The sequence below is a fragment of the Ylistrum balloti genome, unplaced genomic scaffold, assembly GCF_031769215.1.
Source record: "Ylistrum balloti isolate Yb309-2 unplaced genomic scaffold, AGI_CSIRO_Ybal_v1 Utg370556, whole genome shotgun sequence".
NCBI classification, from domain to species: domain Eukaryota; kingdom Metazoa; phylum Mollusca; class Bivalvia; order Pectinida; family Pectinidae; genus Ylistrum; species Ylistrum balloti.
The window spans coordinates 67,937-90,068 of record NW_026782350.1 but is presented as its reverse complement, the minus strand read 5'-3'; the positions used below and the strand labels follow the sequence as shown (position 1 = coordinate 90,068).

The 22,132-nt window shown below is 36.0% G+C and overlaps 1 protein-coding gene across 1 annotated transcript in view; it reads right to left on the bottom strand.

Annotated features, from left to right (window-relative positions):
• Positions 1–22,132, bottom strand: part of LOC132556268 (mothers against decapentaplegic homolog 6-like) — a 37,505-nt gene continuing 15,373 nt past the window's right edge. Inside the window, exon 4 of the mRNA XM_060220652.1 lies at positions 1–1,247. Coding sequence (XP_060076635.1) covers positions 709–1,247 — 539 coding nt within the window. The 3' untranslated portion in view covers positions 1–708. The remainder of the gene's footprint in view (positions 1,248–22,132) is intronic.

The window sequence follows — 22,132 nt, the reverse complement described above, 5'->3', positions numbered from 1 at the left end:
CAATATGAATATTGCAACATATTTTAAAGTTAATGTAACATCTTTTGGATAATTTTTCATTCTCTAATAACCATGGTAACCAAAATTAATGATTAATTACGATTAATGATGAAGTTTATGTGTAGTTGTATGATGTAGGTATGGCAGATCTTTGGCAACATCAACAGAAAACATCCTTGAACTTTGAATTCTATTTGACATAAAAAATCAAAATACTCAGTCTCTTAATTTGAAATGTTAAATCCAATTGAATCTTGGGCAAACATTTAAAATCATGTGGAAAAAAAAAAATACATCAAAATTCAAGGGCATTTTTTGCATGAAATTTTTACACAATATGGCACTATGACCCTGCCTGAGGTCAAGGCCTTTCTGTAGGTGACATTTCTATGGTAACCATGTTTTGGTACAAGTAGCACTGGAATTAGAGGTAAAGCATGTGTTAGCCAGCATATCTCTGTTTCACCTGTGAAACCAGGTAAGTAGTCAAATGGTTTCCAAGGCAACAGGTAACTAAGGTATTAAAGAGTCCTTTCTCCATCTTTCTGTATCTCAGATTTGGTGTTTCCTTTCTCCTGGATATTCTTGGACTTGTGCAATCTCTCATCGTGTCTTGAAACTTCTGGTCTGAAACTGATGCCTCTACAAAAGGACACCACAGTAGTACTGCCATGATAATGCTGGATTACAAACCAGTTTTAGTTAATATCACCTATCTATATTTAGTAACACTTCCAACCAACAGGGACATGAAGTTACAAACTGTCTATGATACGTGGGGCCCCATCCTTTTGCAAACGAGATCCGTATGGACCTTGGATCATAAGGTCCGTCAACAAATCTTGCATCTTTCAAACATTTCAAAAACTCAACACAATCGTAGTCAAATATCTTTATCGATCGCCCCGGTAACAACTTTATCACAATGGGCGTCCGTGAGTTTGGGGTGTCAAACCACGATGAATTGACAAAAACTGGAAACACGGATCTGTTATAGAGCCAAACTCCTGAGTCCTCTCGACTCAGAACAAGTCCGAATCCAATTTTTTCTCTAGTCCGTAACACTGCATCCAATTGTGTCCCTTGCTGAAGAACTTCGAGAGAGAGACCTCCCCCATGAGGTAGCGATTGAAATATATTTATAGACGAGTCGAACACAGTGAAAAGGCGTCCGACACGCTGACGTAACTCCCAGTAGGCCACAGTGCACCAGTGAGGACCCCGAGAACTGCCATTTGAGGTGTCACCTGGAAAAACATCAACAATAACTCATAGTTAACAGCAATTAAATAATATCTGTAAAATCAAGTTAACTATCCTGTATACAGTAGAACCTTGTTAGTCTGGACACTTTGGTCTGTGTGTACAGTAGAACCTTGTTAGTCTGGACACTTTGGTTGGTGTGTACTGTACCACCTTGTTAGTCTGGACACTTTGGTCTGTGTGTACAGTAGAACCTTGTTAGTCTGGACACTTTGGTCTGTGTGAACAGTAGAACCTTGTTAGTCTGGACACTTTGGTCTGTGTGAACAGTAGAACCTTGTTAGTCTGGACACTTTGGTCTGTGTGTACAGTAGAACCTTGTTAGTCTGGACACTTTGGTCTGTGTGAACAGTAGAACCTTGTTAGTCTGGACACTTTGGTCTGTGTGTACAGTACCACCTTGTTAGTCTAGACACTTTGGTTTGTGTGTACAGTAGAACCTTGTTAGTCTAGACACTTTGGTCTGTGTGTACAGTAGAACCTTGTTAGTCTGGACACTTTGGTCTGTGTGTACAGTAGAACCTTGTTAGTCTGGACACTTTGGTTTGTGTGTATAGTAGAACCTTGTTAGTCTAGACACTTTGGTTTGTGTGTACAGTACCACCTTGTTAGTCTAGACACTTTGGTTTGTGTGTACAGTAGAACCTTGTTAGTCTAGACACTTTGGTCTGTGTGTACAGTAGAACCTTGTTAGTCTAGACACTTTGGTTTGTGTGTACAGTAGAACCTTGTTAGTCTAGACACTTTGGTCTGTGTGTACAGTAGAACCTTGTTAGTCTGGACACTTTGGTTTGTGTGTACAGTAGAACCTTGTTAGTCTGGACACTTGTTTGTGTTGACTTTGTTAGTCTGTGTGTGTACAGTACCAACCTTGTTTGTGTGTACACTTTGGTTTGTGTGTGTACAGTAGAACCTTGTTAGTCTGGACACTTTGGTCTGTGTGTACAGTAGAACCTTGTTAGTCTGGACATTTTGGTTTGTGTGTACAGTAGAACCTTGTTAGTCTGGACACTTTGGTTTGTGTGTACAGTAGAACCTTGTTAGTCTGGACACTTGGTCTGTGTGTACAGTAGAACCTTGTTTGTCTGGACACTTTGGTCTGTGTATACAGTAGAACCTTGTTAGTCTGGACACTTTGGTCTGTGTGTACAGTAGAACCTTGTTAGTCTGGACACTTTGGTTTGTGTGTACAGTAGAACCTTGTTAGTCTGGACACTTTGGTTTGTGTGTACAGTAGAACCTTGTTAGTCTGGACACTTTGGTCTGTGTATACAGTAGAACCTTGTTAGTCTGGACACTTTGGTCTATGTATATGGTAAAACATGGTCTTTTAGACACATTTAATTGTGTTTATGTTAAAATCATTGCCTTTTTGACACTTTTGGTTGGGTGTACAGTGGGACCCAGGCCCTCTGGAGACTTTGGTCTGAGCTGACCATTCTGTCAACCCTTGTTCTTTTCTATCCATCCTTCCATAAGACCTCATACATTCTGTCATCATCAACAATAAACATCACACAACTTTATACTTGTATCAAAAATATTTTATAAATTATTTTCAGTATTTGTCTGCCTGGCCCTGTGTTTGTCTATCATTCCTTGTATGACCACTGTCTCCCTATCTGAGTAAGGCAGACAGTGTTATGAAGTAAACACAGTACTATCCTAGGCTCCACACATTTAGTTATATAGCTTCTATCATTTCATGGCTCCAGTGGGCCAGTCCATTTCTACAGAGGAGCCGAGGGGAGGGCAGGTTTGATATCAACAGTGCTATTAATCAATACTGGAGCCTAACTGTCATTCAGAATCTCTGCTAAAGGGGCCCTAATAGGGAATTTAATCCTTTTAAATGTAACATTTTCTGTACTGAAGGGGCCAAAAAGGCAATTTGATCTTTGTGCATTCCTTCGAAAGGAGTCTAGTAGGATATAGCAAAAACAGTAAACTGTACGTAAAGAGCCCTGTTGCTGAGAGAAGCATACACATATATATATATACTCTGCTGGTCGCTTTAAAATCTATATCATAGTAATTGTATCACAAGAAGTTATACTAACAGGACAACCCACAATATCTACCCACATAGAATCAATAGACAGACATAAACAACTGTGCATGGCATTCATAGGAACATGAATGCCTCCAGTTTCATACACCTGCAGTTACCATCAGATTTGTTTTTGCAAACTGATTAATAGATTTTACAAAAATCAAAACATGTAGAATCATAACCAATAGAAGGTTAATGACAATTGAAAATGAAATCTTTCGAGTTTTTCTACAAATGTTAAAGAATTTTTCTGTAACAGAGAAAACAAATATGTACAAAAAATACTGAAAACTGTTAAAGACACAACAGTAGCTGAGATTTCTATAACTAGGAAAACATACCTGTACAACAATTATCATCACTTCGAGAACAAACCTGTTCATTTAAATACAACAGTACAAATGTTTCATAAAACTAGGAAAACGTAAGTGTACAACAATTTTTATGTCTGATCTATCACAGGACGTACTAGTCTGCCCATGTTCTAAGTTTCTGTAAAATATTTTGTTGAGTCACTTAATATATCACCAATGCACACTATGTTATAGCTCTCTTTTATAGACTTAAAACTTTCAGAAGGAACTGGTCTTGTATATTTCTAAAATCTTTCATTTTACAAAATAAAAATGAAATACTGTGTGAAGTTGTTTTAATCTTAATACAAATCTAGTTCCGTGTCATTGTTCTTTTCTCGGTCAGAAAATCTACAATAATTGTACATTATCTGTACTACTACATCAGATACAAGTATGCCCTGAACAATACATAACCTTTATATCTAATTCATAAATACAGGATGTTCTACAGCTTACAATACAAGTGTTCTGCTTTGTTTAATACAAGTCATGTTTAATTATAATTAATATAATACAAACATTTTTAGACAAATGGGACATGATAGAACAGTGAGGAATACTGAAAACTACAAAGTCACTAAGACAGGCCCAGAATACAGAAATCTATAAAGTCACTAAGACAGGCCCAGAATACAGAAATCTACAAAGTCACTAAGACAGGCCCAGAATACAGAAATCTATAAAGTCACTAAGACAGGCCCAGAATACAGAAATCTACAAAGTCACTAAGACAGGTCTAGAATACAGAAATCTATAAAGTCACTAAGACAGGTCTAGAATACAGAAATTTATAAAGTCACTAAGACAGGCCCAGAATACAGAAATCTACAAAGTCACTAAGACAGGTCTAGAATACAGAAATCTATAAAGTCACTAAGACAGGTCTAGAATACAGAAGTCTATAAAGTCACTAAGACAGGTCTAGAATACAGAAATTTATAAAGTCACTAAGACAGGCCCAGAATACAGAAATATGCAGAGTAACTAAACAAAATTAGCCTGTGTAGTTAAAAATCAGAGTCTTCTTAAATCTTATATCTATTTTGTGTATATTTAGGTCAGAGCCCAGCCTAGCAAGGAGAAATCTGGCTATACACACACACACATACTGAAGGCCTATACACTAGAGAGGCCCCAGACAGCCAGGCTTGTGGAGGCGACACTGTTCTCTCATCCCTATACCACTAACATACAGTCTATACAGAAACAAGTAGTTCCTTTGTTACAGCTGATCACGACCATCAAGGTTTTGTAACCAGCCAACAAAAAACTGCCAGGACGGTTCTAAACAACAACAAAGTAATCAAAACTATTTTGTTTCATCCCCTTTGTCGATCTTTTTCTCCCCGCCTACGATTCCTCGAGATCCGAGGTGATCAGTGAACGAAGGGCGCCTCAGTAACAGGTTGTCATGTCTACACAAATTTATCATCAACGTTTATCATTTTAATAGCCATCTGTAATTGTTACGAATATATAGTATTGGTCGTAAGCGGGAACACTTTGTAGGATTCTAATAACCATCAGTTATAGTTACAAACACTGCTAAAACTTGTGTCTTTTCCATATAGCGAGTAGACACTAAATTGTTACAAATATTAATGGGCAATCCTAGAGAATGTTTATATTAGTGAATAACATTGTGGAGTTCTACATCTGATGTTACTGATACCAATCTTGATGGTGTTGGTAGGAGTTCACTATGGTTAGTGGGAGTTAAACAATTACTTATTCTACTAACTCTAGAGTTATTTCCCTTGAAATTAGAGACCTACCACATCCCGTGTTTATCATGTATGAAAAAAATATATACCTTAATGGTATTAGACTTATAGACAGTCACCTATTTACTATGTTTGTTGTGTTTATTGCCAGGTTCATATTGAGGTTGTGCTTCCAGGTAGTAGCTGGTGGCTACCTAATTGAACTGAATACAGGAGGCCCATTACATTTCATCCACAGGGATCAAGTGTTTTTGATTAAAGACACAACCATATCACCACAGACCAATCTGTTCCTGAGAAACATAAACCAATACAGGTACAGAACTGACAACACTTGAGTACAGGTGTCAAGAGGGAAACAAAGAGTGAAAAAGAAATACAGAATGAATGGAAAGAAGGAAAAGATAAAATATTGCTCTGAAATACCACTGGGCAAGTAAAGAATATCAAATCATGTCAGATGGAAATTTTTTAGGAAATGAACAAATCAACAAAATAAGCCGCAATTACATATGACAGATTTTCCAATTTTACTTGAAATTTGAATTACAACAAAAAAATCAATATAATGAAAAAAATTACACAGGTACAACCAGTCAGCGATACAAACACAAAGAATGACAACAACAGCCAAGCGAAGCTATCAACTAGTTAAAACTTGTTGAAAATTATTAAAATATTTAAGTTGGACTCCATTTCAAAAGCAATCCACACCTACATGAAAGTGCTGAATCACTGACTTTGTGCCCTGACTCATTATAATTATATAATTATACAGACAATTATGTGAAGGATCCTAATCTTATGTACGGTAGCTAATTGTCCCACCACTTTTATAATCTGACGCCGTTTTTTTTGGAGGGGGTTGATAATACCCCAATTTTGAAATAAGAATTATTTTTCTTTAGAACCAATTATAGGATATCAAAGCAATTTCCTACACCATATCAGCCAAAAATTCTAAAGCCATATGCCTTATTTGTCAAGGGGAGGTAACTCATATAATGGAAATTTAAATCTATAGACCCCATTTCAAAATCATGCAAAATTTACTGACAAGGTCATACTGGATAATAATACTGGTCTGCTGTAGTATCTTTCTTCTACATTGTCAACCAGAACAAACAAATGTTTGTCAAATAAAATGAAAAAAAATGACCAGTTGAAAAGTCTTCACAATTATATTAATCTTCAGGAAGATTAAAATGTTTGTCATATAAGATAAAAAAAAAGCCTGGTTAAAAAATCTTCACATAATATAAATCTTCATGCAGATTCCATCTCCCTTTCTCACAATTCTCTTAAGTACATGTTTAAGTACACCATTTTGTTGTTATCTAATTGTACTATGCATTTTAACACATTTGGAATATTTACTTGTATACTTATTAACAAAAAGTTAATTTGTCATTTACAATATAATCATCCTGCATATATTCATCTCTCATACATTTCATTAGAAACATATGAAGGTTTCACTTTCAAAAATCTAAGCTAATATGGTAACCATCAACCTAATTAAACTAATCAATTACATATAATTACTTAAAACAACACAAGAGTTGTCAATCCCTACCATAAAGATATTATAGAATCATCCATCACTCATATGATATAGATGGACTATCACCAAGAGTTATCTGCCCCTACCCTGGGTTCCCAACATAACATACAAACAGACAATCAGCAAGAGTTGTCTGCCCCTACTCTAGGCCCCCAACATATCATACAGACAATCATCGCTGTTGAAAGCACTACAATACTGGTAAGTAGGTATCGTAAAAAATCCTTAATGGCTATGGCTCCACAGTCAAAGTCAAGTTTTTTTCATGGATGGTGGGAGCTCACAGCAAGGTGCCTTATATATATGGGAGCTGTATATAATTTTTCTCTTGTAATTAATATGGACTATCCTTGTATCACTAATGTACATAAGATTACACTCCCTCGGCTGTTACAAGGTTTCTGGAGTCGAAGGTCTGTGTTCAGGATAGACACAGACATTGACACGACTTTTTATCTAAAATTGATATCAAATAGACAGATCTCAAAACATAAATACACAAAGATCATTTTTTTAAAATTGAGTCAGCATGCTTGTAAATTGGTTTTTATAAACAAATCAAATGCTTATTTTCCAACTTTCATGATATATTCAAAGATTGTTCTAAGAAAGACATCATCTTTACATCATCTTTACGTACTGTCCTTTATGTATATATTAGATACAACAGTAGATAACAACATGATGTCTTTATGTACCAATATTTGATACAACATTATGATAATGTCTTTTATATACCAATATTAGATACAACAGTACGATGATGTCCTTTATGTACTAATATTAGATACAACAGTACGATGATGTCCTTTAAGTACCAATATTAGATACAACAGTACGATGATGTCCTTGATGACTGATTTCTTCAGGATTCTGATCTATTTCACATTTCTGTTAAATTTCACTAATTTTCAACATTGTTTTGGTATCTTAGATGAAATGTCTTTGAAATTTATCACGGTAGCAAATGTAACTTATTGGGTTCATCACACTTCCTGGATTTTGGTGTGAAATAATCATTTAAAAACCTCAGTGGAGTATATGAATTACATCCATGTTACCTGGTATAATATTTAAATGGAGAGAAGAATTTTGAGGTTGTCTTGTATAAGAATGGTGAAGAGTGGCAATAGTTTTTTTCGTCAGTTTCTAAAATCTTTTATATAAATGATTATATGATGATATGGGGATTATTAAACATTGGACATATCAGTTTTGATCCTAATGAAATTTACAGACTACAAAAGTAAATGGAAGATATGACGTGTCAGAGATCGTTGAAAATCTGTCTTATTTACATTTCATCTGAAAATTTCAATAACAGAGCCTTACTGTTTGTTCTCATTCATTTAATTCATATTTTGAATCATTTTTAGAACAAAAAAAAAAAAATGTGATCCAGTTGTGACTCTATTCAGTTTTAATTGGAATCTACAAAAACATCTCTTTGCCTTAATCACATTTTAGTCTGTGGAACTTCTACCCATTTTTGATCAGTGAATCTTGCTGCTTATACAAGACAGAAGACTTAAGGTTTCCATATAGTGCAGGTTCATGATTTTTCTTAACAATATAAAAGTTTCTATACCATACAGGTTTTTCTTGTACTTTTATAATCTTTTTTCCAGACAACAAAGATTTTTGTTTTTTCTTTCATTTTTTTGTTTTTTCTTTCATTTTTTTGTTTTTTCTTTCATTTTTTTGTTTGTTTTTTTCCTTTGTTTTTGTGTTGTACAAGTTCTTTTCAATACAAATAATGCAACATTTCAATTTTATAAGAAACCATCAAAAGTTTGAATATAAACCTGTTTATTGTTACATAATGATACCAAGACCTCTCTACTTGACAATGTCAGGTTGATACAATAATGTATAGCTTGGTGCAGGTCACACTTAAAAGGGAGCCGGTCATGTGACCGAGTTTCTCGTGAGTGTTTATTGGTATTACACTGATGATTAGGGAATACAACACAATGATTCACTATACCCTGTGGCTCCAGCTGATACGTGGGGTTCAGTTGATACACCAGTTCCTTCTCAAGCTGAGTACCATCGTAATATCACGTACTATGTTGCCATCACTTCAGTGTGTCGAGGCACTAGTCTAAATCCTACGGAAGCTTGTCTGGATCGCACAGATGTTTGGAGCCACAGATCTGCGTCAGTTGTGGGAGATGCAACGACTTCTGAATCGGACGTGTACCTGATTAGGACAGCTAGTCCCCACTGCGTTTGAAATAAACCTATTCCTGAGTGCATTTGTGTGTCTAAAAAAATAGCTCGTCGACTGAGCTGGGAGCCGCTCAGATCAGTGGCTGTTGTAGTGTGTGGTCGGGGCTCCAGAGGGTCGAGTATGGCTGAGGCTTTCTACAATTATCAGTCTGTTATAAGCAACCCAACACCGATCCTCAATGTGCATTAACAGCTAATGGGAATAATCAAATCACCACAATTAATACATGGCAAACCTCTATGATACATTACTATTATGTACCTTTTTTATCTGGTCAGATTCCAATATCAAACATTTCTATACTCCAAACAAAAAATTTATATAACAAAGCAGTAGCCATTGTACAACCAAGGAAAGTAAACCCCTAATAGTTATATAATAGTATTATTCCCATTTTAAAACCTGGTTAGACCATGATATAGTTACTGAAGTTTAACAGTTCTCCCTGCTATTTCTATACATCATGAATCCCAGTCAGCGTTTTAGTAAATGATCGATGGATTAAGTCCAGTAGATTTATTGTTCATAGGAAGTAAACTCACTATCGTCAAACCAGAGAGAGCTTCGACATCATGGCACTACTTCTATCTCTATAAACACAGAATTCTTTTTTAGAATCAGAATTAGCCGACTTTTTTGAGTGATATATGATAAGTCCCGTAAAAGATGACACATTGCTGAGTTGGTGCTATAAGAGCGTGTTAGCCTAGAACTCTAGTCTACAAGCTTCCTGTATGGCCAAACGGCTATCTTACATGTAGATTAATTAAATCATAAAAACTATAGAACTAAAGGCAAAGATTATAGGGCTAGACGAAACCAGTTCTCTGTTTATACATTAAACAAATCCTCCGATAATTCTAGGAGTAAATACCTCTTTACATGTTCTTGATGATTGGATATCATGTTTTGTAAGTTTTTTGTGTCATTACGAAAATTTACATATTTTTCCTAATGGAATTCCAACATTTTAATAAAATCTGATCAGATGTACTATAATTTTTTCTGTACTTTTGTATACTATGATTTTTTTTAACATGAAAAGTGACTTGAGTAATTTCTAATCAGAGTTTCGTACCCAGAATCAGGGTACAAAGTCTATAGACAGGATAAGTATCTTACTAATTAAGTACACAATTATGGATGTTAATGTTTTATTAATGACTAAGTATCTTATATAATTACTAATTATGTACTGTATAAGGTACCTGTATCACCCTACATACACAGAGAAGTTATATAAAGATTCGAATAATTTGACTCTTGTGTCCTCGAAAGAGAATTTAAAGACAATAATATTTTTTGTGGGGGGGGGATTTTTCATTAGCATTATTACTTGTTCCTTGCCAAATATCGTGTTCCTGGGCCTCAATTTAAATTGTCTTGCTTGACTTCTGGAAAAATGTGATTAAATGTAATCTTTCACCACAATCCAGACACACAAGGTCAGCCATATCCAGGTGTGCTATGAATTTGTCTGGCAAAAAAGCTAATGTCTGGTAATAAGCCCACCAAAATATACTGCTGTTAATCACAAACAAGTAATATTTCAGTGTCCTGTAATAAGCCCACCCCTAAATGAGTCAGGTAATAATTTAAAGTGTAGTAAATTTCTAATGTGTTGGATAATATATAAGTTACTATTTCATTGTCCTGTAATAAGCCCACCCCTAAGTTTATTTTTGTTGGCCCTCAGGTTATCAAAATATGTTAGGTACATAACAGTCTACATGTTTATCCTGGAATCAGCTCAGGAAACACACAATATATTTAACTTAAAGGACAGGCATGTTGCACGACAATATCATTAGTCAGTAGTGCTAACAAACAAAAAACATGGGTGTGCTTATTACCAGACATGGAATTTATGGGTAAATATGGTTTGTGGACAACTGGATATATTAAAAAAAATAGATTTCAAAACCTGTTATTACGAAAATTCCTAGTTCCATTAAATTTCCATCAAGAAGCCAAGGACTTGATTAGTTTACTATAGAGATCTGTTAATTGACCTGCAGAATGATGCAACATATATATCTGTGTATTTCCTGTCCTCCACATAACCTGCCGGGGTCGTCCTCTACAGACAGGTGTCTCTTGTAGTCAAGTCAGAATTCCAGTACAAATGCTTCTTGCTGTATACAAAGTATACCACAGGGAATGAGTTGACACCAACAAATCTGTCTATAAAAATTAATTACTATTTTCTAGCCTCATCCTGAAAATCTACCACTTGGATTTTACAGTTCATCATTGACATCAAGATGTTTGTCTGCAGAATATCTTCGGTTCAATTTTTCTGTCACTGTGTGTTGAGAATACTATAAAACATCTGCCTAAGTGTCGACCAGTAGAGTCTGCAATATGTTGTTGATTTTTAACACGAAGAATTGTGTCTAGAGTGACTTTCATTAACCGGTCACAAAACATTCACCACATCCCATATAGATGTCTAACAAACATGGTCCCCCGGGATCACCAAACAGCTTTACTGTCGTCCTCTAACATTGCTTAACCAATAAACACCAAGCAGGAATGGAGACAAGGGGATGTCCCTTCTCCTTTCAATTCCATGAGTAAGCCAAGTTTTTTTAACACTACATCTTTAAGCTTCCATGAGTATGCCGAGTTTTTTTTTCATTTTTTCCGCAGAACATTCAGTGTCTAAAATTATGTTACCATTCTAGAAGGAAAAGGACATGTACTTCTCCCAATATTTTCCAATTTACATTTTATTAACAATTTTTGAATTTATCTATAAAATTGTATTTAAAAATAACAAATGCCTTTTGAAAACCTTACAACCTTCAAGTACTCCATACAACGTCATTTGACTTCAAATAATGTTTTTCTTGTCTAAAAATAACGTTTTTACATTACAATACCTCAACACAATTCTAAGCACATTCAATAACTTACGTCCTCAAACATTTTATCGACTAAACTGATTTGAAGTTTGAAAAAAAAAGTTTCTACAATAAACACACTCATGTAAATAATGAGCCGATTGTACAAGTATGACTAGCTTAATCAGGATCACCACGCAAAATCTTCAACAAAATAAAAAATTGTTGAAACTTAATTATTCTAAAATTTTATACATGCATTAAGGTTTTACACCAAGTATCTAAATAAATTTTTTTGTTCTTTTTAAAATTTTTTTTTTTTTTAAATAATTGGATTTGAAAATCTCGAGTGAATACCGTGTAAAGTTAATAAAGTTTTGATCAATATAACTGTGGAGTGTGTAACCTTGTACAGTACTCCTAGCACACAAAAACACCATACAATCTGTATGTCACCACTACCCACGACAGCCAGGGTGAACACAAGCTATGTGTCCCTCCTTAGTTGTACAACAGGAAGACAAAGTCCTTCAGAAAAGTCTTACAGAAAGTCTCAAAAGCATTAGGCAGACGACAACTTCAAAATTGACAAATCTTTTCACTGAGTGTCCTATGGAACAAAGCATTCAGTTTCAAAGAGAAAAATAAGGGTATTGTGTCGCAGGTATTCGGTCGGGCATGGTTAGAGATCAGAATTACCTGTTACTGTGATCAGCTTGTGATTTCTATCGTTACTTTTTATCTACATCTTCAAGTATGACAGAAGAAAAAATCCTGTTTTCATTAATCTCTAAAGTTTATAAACTTCTACTTCAAATACTTCTTCATAAAACTTTTTTTAACTTTTAAGCATTTTTTGTCAAATATCTTCAAAGTTCAAGCTTAACAAGCTTTTGAAGGACACAGACTCTTTATAGAGAAATGAGATGGCAGCACTGATTGAGTTGAAAGGCAACCACACATGTAATTATCCCCATTCCGTTCAAACGTTTTCGTGCTTTCATGAACGATCCCCAAACAGAAGTTCCCTACCCAACAATAATCAACATCGAATAGAACCTGAGTCAGAATGTGTTACGGACAATTTTGTAATGCTCTCTTCTACTGAAGACAAATTCCAGTACATTGTTCAATGAGAACAATACACCTGTGCAAAACGAGTTGAACATTTTTCTTTTTTGACCTCCCAAACCTTAAACAAGTCTGAGAATTGAAGTTCTTAATTTTGGACTTCCTAAAAGAGGAAATCTGAGTTCTCAAAATAATTTTGGACTTCTTAAAAAAAGTTGAAGCAATCAATAAGATGTTACCCTTCTTAAAACAAAAATACTGGTACATCTGAAATAGTCATTAAGAAATTAAGGATGAGCTAGCTAACACTATCCATCAATTAGCATACACCAACAGACTGACAACTAAGACATAGTCGGATATTCAGGTTGCCCATTCTGTCAGTATGATTAACTTTTTTCCAGTTTTCTTTTTTTCAGACTGCCCATTCCATCTGGAAGATGAACATTTTCCAAGTTTTCCAAAGCAGGTGGGGGCTGTAACTGATCATATGTTAGAGGTGCATAGTTTGATGCTTCCTATCCATGGCTATCCGATCTAAGTGATTGTTTCTCAGGAGGTTGACAACAAACCAGTCTAAGTGAATGTTTCTCAGGAGGCTGACAACAGACCAGTCTAAGTGACTGTTTCTCAGGAGGCTGACAACAGACCAGTCTAAGTGACTGTTTCTCAGGAGATCGACAACAGACCAGTCTAAGTGACTGTTTCTCAGGAGGCTGACAACAGACCAGTCTAAGTGAATGTTTCTCAGGAGGCTGACAACAGACCAGTCTAAGTGAATGTTTCTCAGGAGATCGACAACAGACCAGTCTAAGTGACTGTTTCTCAGGAGGTCGACAACAGACCAGTCTAAGTGATTGTTTCTCAGGAGGCTGACAACAGACAAGTCTAAGTGAATGTTTCTCAGGAGGCTGACAACGGACCGATCTAAGTGAATGTTTCTCAGGAGGCTGACAAGATTGGTTGATGTTGTTGTGTCCTTGAGCAAGACACTTTACGTTAATTGCTCCCAGTGGCATGTGTTGGGCCTCTGGTATGCTGTTCAGTGAGACAGTCACCAGCAATTACAAGGATACAAATAGCAAACAAGTTTTGATGAAGCATCCCAACCTCTATTCATTTAAAATGAAATTTTGAATTTTTTTATCGCAGATTCGTCAATGACTTGCTGGAATGAAGAATATCATGATAAATATATCTTATATGAAGAAGAAAATTCTACACATGATTTTAAGTAAGCTGTATAAAAAAAACATCCTAAATTACATCACAAATACTTGGTATATCAATTCCTTATTGTTGTTCTACCACCCTGGGTGGGATTAGAAAAGGAGGTCAAAGGTTAGGAAAATTCATCTCACTGACATACCTGATACCATTGACACAGATACCTTAATGAAGAAAACCTCTCCGTAGATAAAAATAGACCTAAATTGGACATATTTTTTAGTGTTGCTAAGTAAGTGATGTGAGAAAGTGTTTTTTCTCAGGGCAGTACCTGTATTATTGTCACATGTAGCTTGTGTCTGTAAGACATGGATTCCCTCACTCCCTCATAAATATAAGTATCAATGTTTCACAATCTACTACAAATAGTGACCTTGACTTTGGAACTCTGAAACATTAGACGTATACCGACACTTTACCGTTTGTGTCAACTTTGATTGAAATCCTGACAGTAATATCAGTACTTCACTGGAAAGGTGGTTGTATTCTCCTTTTTACAAAGTAAAGTCTTTAATGAGAAAGGTAAGGCACTCACATCCTCCTTCAGAAAGGTAAGTCTACCCTCAGAATGGCAAGACAGTCAAGTCTTTCATCAGAATGGTAAGACACTCACATCTTCCCTCAGAAAGGTAAGTCTACCCTCATAAAGGTAAGACAGTAAAGTCTTCCCTTACAGAGGTAAGACAGCCAAGTCTACCCTCAGAAAGGTAAGACAGCCAAGTCTTTCATCAGAAAGGTAAGACAGCCAAGTCTACCCTCAGAAAGGTAAGACAGCCAAGTCTACCCTCATAAAGGTTAGACAGCCAAGTCTTCCCTCTGAAAGGTAAGACAGCCAAGTCTTCCCTCAGAAAGGTAAGACAGCCAAGTCTTCCCTCAGAAAGGTAAGACAGCCAAGTCTTCCCTCAGAAAGGTAAGACAGCCAAGTCTTCCCTCAGAAAGGTAAGACAGCCAAGCCTTTCATCAAAATTTTTCACATCAAATCAATTTTAGAACTAGGATAGATTTGATTTGTTCAGCATACAACACCTCAAAATCTAACAACATTATGACATTCCAGCAATCACCTACACACTATTAAATACTAGTACATGTTAAATTGGTCTCCAGTTAGCCTAACATACAAAGATCCACCACTTCATCTCCAATTTGAAGTGGCGAGTCTCATTGTTGACTCAACCGCTAAACCTAATATTTCTTCAAAGGTTTACTAATATTAACTCACCATATTGACTCCGTTATACATAGGCTTACAGGGGCTCCTTATGTCAGGGAAAACAAATTTTAAACGTCAAATTTTTTTCAATTATTTTAAAATACATTGAATAATATTATGATATTTTTATTGATTATTTTTTCAACTAAACTATTAATTCACCTTTCATTGAACAAATTTTTTGATGTGAAAAGTTACCCATCAATTCTCGATACACTGAAAACACTGATTTCTTCTTGACAGAGATTTTTTCATGTATATAACAGACTGAACACACAAGAAATTTTGAACAGTCACAGAGTTTGTCTTATCCTTATTCTGCTACTGATCACAGATTTGGTTTTGTTTTATTAATTCATTATTTTAAACAAATGATTATTTCAAGATTTTATTTCCTTAGACACAAAATCGGTAAAACATATTCCAACTGTTGCCTCTCACCCGTCCCTTTTCTCTCCAAAAAGATATTTCTGTTCCACAAATGAAAGCAAATGAGCTAACCAAGACAGAACAGTTTTAATTCAAATATATGAATATGTATGTATCAATGAAATTCTTTGGAAACATTCCAAACAGGTATATGAATGAGCCATTAGCTAGCAATTCAGTCTTGAAAACAAAATGATAGAACTTTTTCTAAGGACTGTCAACAGAAAACTTTGTAAAGACAACTAGATTAGGTCAGAGGTAAACCAATGTCGGATATACAGTAAAAAGACCAATATAAGTAAAATCAATCTGATTTCTTAGCGACAACAGCTCATCCCAATATTGGAGGCAAACATTTAATTCATTTGACTTTTTACGTAATCATAGGTGATATCAAAGTATGGACAGCGATATCTCATGTCTGTTAGAGCACACTACATAACCCCAGGTGAAGACCTGACAGGATAATACCACACTTCCTACCTGTAGACCTGACAGGATAATACCACACTTCCTACCTGTAGACCTGACAGGATAATACCACACTTCCTACCTGTAGACCTGACAGGATAACACAACACTTCCTACCTGTAGACCTGACAGGATAACACAACACTTCCTACCTGTAGACCTGACAGGATAACACAACACTTCCTACCTGTAGACCCGACAGGATAATACGACACTTCCTACCTGTAGACCCGACAGGATAATAGAACACTTCCTACCTGTAGACCTGACAGGATAACACGACACTTCCTACCTGTAGACCTGACAGGATAATACCACACTTCCTACCTGTAGACCCGACAGGATAATAGAACACTTCCTACCTGTAGACCTGACAGGATAATACCACACTTCCTACCTGTAGACCTGACAGGATAATACCACACTTCCTACCTGTAGACCTGACAGGATAATACCACACTTCCTACCTGTAGACCTGACAGGATAACACGACACTTCCTACCTGTAGACCTGACAGGATAATACACACTTCCTACCTGTAGACCTGACAGGATAATACCACACTTCCTACCTGTAGACCTGACAGGATAATACCACACTTCCTACCTGTAGACCTGACAGGATAATACCACACTTCCTACCTGTAGACCTGACAGGATAATAGAACACTTCCTACCTGTAGACCCGACAGGATAATACAACACTTCCTACCTGTAGACCCGACAGGATAATACAACACTTCCTACCTGTAGACCTGACAGGATAATACAACACTTCCTACCTGTAGACCTGACAGGATAACACAACACTTCCTACCTGTAGACCTGACAGGATAATAGAACACTTCCTACCTGTAGACCTGACAGGATAATAGAACACTTCCTACCTGTAGACCCGACAGGATAACACGACACTTCCTACCTGTAGACCTGACAGGATAATACAACACTTCCTACCTGTAGACCTGACAGGATAATACAACACTTCCTACCTGTAGACCTGACAGGATAATACAACACTTCCTACCTGTAGACCTGACAGGATAATACAACACTTCCTACCTGTAGACCTGACAGGATAATACAACACTTTCTACCAATGGTTGTTTTTGTTTCCCATATGTTGTTCTGTGCGGTAACTACCAGCTACAAAATGGAGACCTGCAGCTTAAAATGACCCCTTTCTATTCATTGAGCAAAAAACCATGCAAACAAAACAAAAGAGATCTGACATGTTAGCTGAATATTTTGAGATCAATTTCCCAGATTTTTGACTGGATTTTTTGATGTACAAATTTTATAAGTAGACGCATATTTCAGCATTTTAAACCCCAGAAATTACCTGTGCAAATTACCCAGGTGAGAACATTACGAAGGTGTTTACAGTATTCGTGTAATCCAACAGTTAAGATAATGACATGTTGGTATTTTCTTGATTTTTTTCACCCAACATCCTCAAAATGATCACAGGGGTCTACAAGGCAGGTCCCAGGAATCAATCACAGGGCCACTGGGACTGGTAAACCATCAGCATACTCTACAAACGTACAATGGTCAAATTGTTTTTTTATTTGTTTCCATGTCTCCAAGGTCAGTTTCAGATGGAATATGCAATTCTCATTAGTATAGACATGTGAATATCAATTTCTATTTGTTCTGCAGAGTTGTTTCCATCCGTCACGACCATTCTGAGACAGAAAAAAGAATCATGCATTTCTATGGCCATCTTTTTTATGCCATGGACAAATTGTTTTTGCAAGTTTTTTTAGCTTTGAATCCTCTCCAAGGTCGTTCCAAGGCTGTAGATGTAACAGTAAATACACCTTTTACTGTTGTTGAAGACACCCTCTGGGACATCATAACCTTCTCTCAGAATCATTTCATATACACATTCGATAAAAACACCACATTTTATATATCTCTTGTCAAATCTTGCCAAGAGTATTTCAATATGTCCTGCTTAAATTATATTGAACTTTCACACAAAATCTGCCAAGGTCATTTTGAACCTTAATTCAATACTCTAGATGTTTTCTCAGATCATAAAACGGAGAACCTGGACTCATTGAGGACAGTTAAGCATGGATTTTATGACTAAACCAGCTGCTTATCATCTGACCAGGGGACAGTTTCAGTTAAAAGGACCATCCAGACTGCTTCAGCTACATTATGTAGTGGGTCATCAAACCAAAAGGCCTACCAGGCCTGTCTCTATGAAACATAGGCCTTTATTTGTGAAGTATGGAAGTGGGGGAAGAAAGTAAAAAGTATGTCAAGAGGCCCACATGACCTGTATCACTACTATTGATATACAAAAGGCCCACAAGGCCAATATCACTAACAATGTTATACAAGAGGCCCACAAGGCCTGAATCACTAGCAATGTTTTACAAGAGGCCCACAAGGCCTGTGTCACTAGCAATGATATAAAAGAGGCTCACAAGGCCTGTATCACTAGCAATGATATAAAAGAGGCCCACAAGGCCTGTATCACTAGCAATGTTATAAAAGAGGCCCACAAGGCCTGTATCATTAGCAATGATATAAAAGAGGCCCACTAAGCCTGTATCACTAGCAATGATATAATAGAGGCCCACAAGGCCTGTATCACTAGCAATGTTATAAAAGAGGCCCACAAGGCCTGTATCATTAGCAATGATATAAAAGAGGCCCACTAGGCCTGTATCACTAGCAATGTTATAAAAGAGGCCCACAAGGCCTGTATCACTAGCTATGTTATACAAAGATGTTAACAGAAAGATTTTTTTCCCATTTAACTGACCTGTGTCATTTAATAAAGCTATATCAAAAATATTGTAATATAAATGAAAAATACTCTTTGTGATGTTTACATACTATCCAAGATCAAATAAAGTCTAATTAAAGGGAAGTTTATTCTTGAGTTTTCACTTAATTATCAGAAATAAAGAATATGATAAATAGGATCTTATACTTTTGCACTTAAAATATGGAATTTATCAAACTTGTTTCACAATTTGAATCTTAATACTTGCAACATGTAAAAATGATTGAACATGTTTGATAAGTTCACATATTGGTACTACTTCAAGATTTCTGTTTACGCGTATTGGGGAATCTCCTCTTTATCATGAATCATTCAAGCTTCTTGTATATGATTTTCAAATAACTAAAACACAATTTTAGTAAATAAAATCAAAGGATGGTCATTTTAGCCTTGTAATTATAATTTGAACTATGAAAACAATCTCAAAAATAGAAATGAACATTGAGCAACTTTACATATAACTATTACTGCAGCTCCTTCAAGTCCACTCCACACCAAGGATTTAGTAGTGATCTCACCACAACAATGCTATACAAGTATACCCACAGCCTACTTATCATAAGTTGTTCTAATTAGTATTAATGTATTAACTATTATGACAAGTGCCCTCGGTCATGTCCTCGTACCGTAGCTCCCATACCATAGGTTCAGACAACTTTCATGTTTACATTTTAAAAAAATAATTTCTTAATTTTCCTTCCATTTTATTTAGATTAGTTCTTATATTCAAATAAACTTAATTTTTTTTCTTAAACATAATATTTCTTTTTTGCTTTACTTAATATATATTTTCACATTTTTTGCAAAATGAAAATTTAATCCATCATTAACTTCTAGTGTTTTCATTGGATTATTACAGTTTTTACAAAAAAATCTCATTTTTTCAAACAAAATTTCATTTTTCTTTATCTTTTAATTAGTTTAAACATGTTTTTGACTTCCTAAATAAGTTTGTGAATCATGGAGTCTTTTTTCATGATTTCCTGAGGTCAAGAACATGGAGTGTATTTACATGGTATTATGGTAAGTAGTTAACAAGTGTGGTTTAACACAAGGTCAAAACTTCACTACTCACTTCACATGATATGCATCAGTGCACATATTTACATGTAGAAATAATATTTACAGCCAATAGAGATTTCACTTCACACGATACCTAATGTTATGCATATACCCTGCCTACTTCATTAGACAATTACAGACAGATTACAACCGTCTTGTCAGACCCCTCAAGATACATAAGACAGTATCAGACCATTGACAACTGTCTTGTCAGACCCCTCAAGTTACATAAGACAGTATCAGACCATTGACAACTGTCTTGTCAGACCCCTCAAGATACATAAGACAGTATCAGACCATTGACAACTGTCTTGACAGACCCCTCAAGATACATAAGACAGTATCAGACCATTGACAACTGTCTTGTCAGACCCATCAAGATACATAAGACAGTATCAGACCATTGACAACTGTCTTGTCAGACCCCTCAAGATACATAAGACAGTATCAGACCATTGACAACTGTCTTGTCAGACCCCTCATAAGACAGTATCAGACCATACAACTGTCTTGTCAGACACATAAGTATCAGACCATTGACAACTGTCTTGTCAGACCCATCAAGATACATAAGACAGTATCAGACCATTGACAACTGTCTTGTCAGACCCCTCAAGATACATAAGACAGTATCAGACCATTGACAACTGTCTTGTCAGACCCCTCAAGATACATAAGACAGTATCAGACCATTGACAACTGTCTTGTCAGACCCCTCAAGATACATAAGACAGTATCAGACCATTGACAACTGTCTTGTCAGACCCCTAAAGATACATAAGACAGTATCAGACCATTGACAACTGTCTTGTCAGACCCCGAGAGTTATATTAGACAGTATCAGACCATTGACAACTGTCTTGTCAGACCCCTCAAGATACATAAGACAGTATCAGACTATTGACAACTGTCTTGTCAGACCCCTCAAGATACATAAGACAGTATCAGACCATTGACAACTGTCTTGTCAGACCCATCAAGATACATAAGACAGTATCAGACCATTGACAACTGTCTTGTCAGACCCCTCAAGTTACATAAGACAGTATCAGACCATTGACAACTGTCTTGTCAGACCCCTCAAGTTACATAAGACAGTATCAGACCATTGACAACTGTCTTGTCAGACCCCTCAAGATACATAAGACAGTATCAGACCATTGACAACTGTCTTGTCAGACCCCTCAAGATACATAAGACAGTACCAGACCATTGACAACTGTCTTGTCAGACCCCTCAAGTTACATAAGATAGTATCAGACAGATGACAACTGTCTTGTCAGACCCCAGTTACATTAGACAATATCAGACAGATGACAACTGTCTTGTCAAACCTCTCTAGTTATGCTGTATGTCAGTCCATTTTAGAAACCCAGCTGTACATACTGATAGACAAGGCTTATGGTTTCAATAGTGGTAGGGTAAAGTCTATATCTGTTGTACCTGCTCAGTACTAATATCTCTGATTCAAGTGGACTAAAGCCTGTAACCATCCCTACCTTACCTTAGATTTAATACCTGTCAACACTCTAACTCAAACCAGCAAAGGAAAAGTAAGATTTCGGCAAATTTAGATTTTCATCATCAGGAAATCTTCTGAATTGTTAAAGATTTCAAAAATCTACTTCATCCAACAGAAAGAGCAGCTTCAAACATTTGTTTTAAATTTTTCCAACTTTGTCAAGTATCAGGTTTTTCAGTCTACCCTGACATTTCTGTTGTACATTTAAAATTTGGTTTAATATTAATCAGTAAATAAATTAGGATTCGATACAATAGACAGCTAAACAATTACAACAAAACTTTCTAATTTAT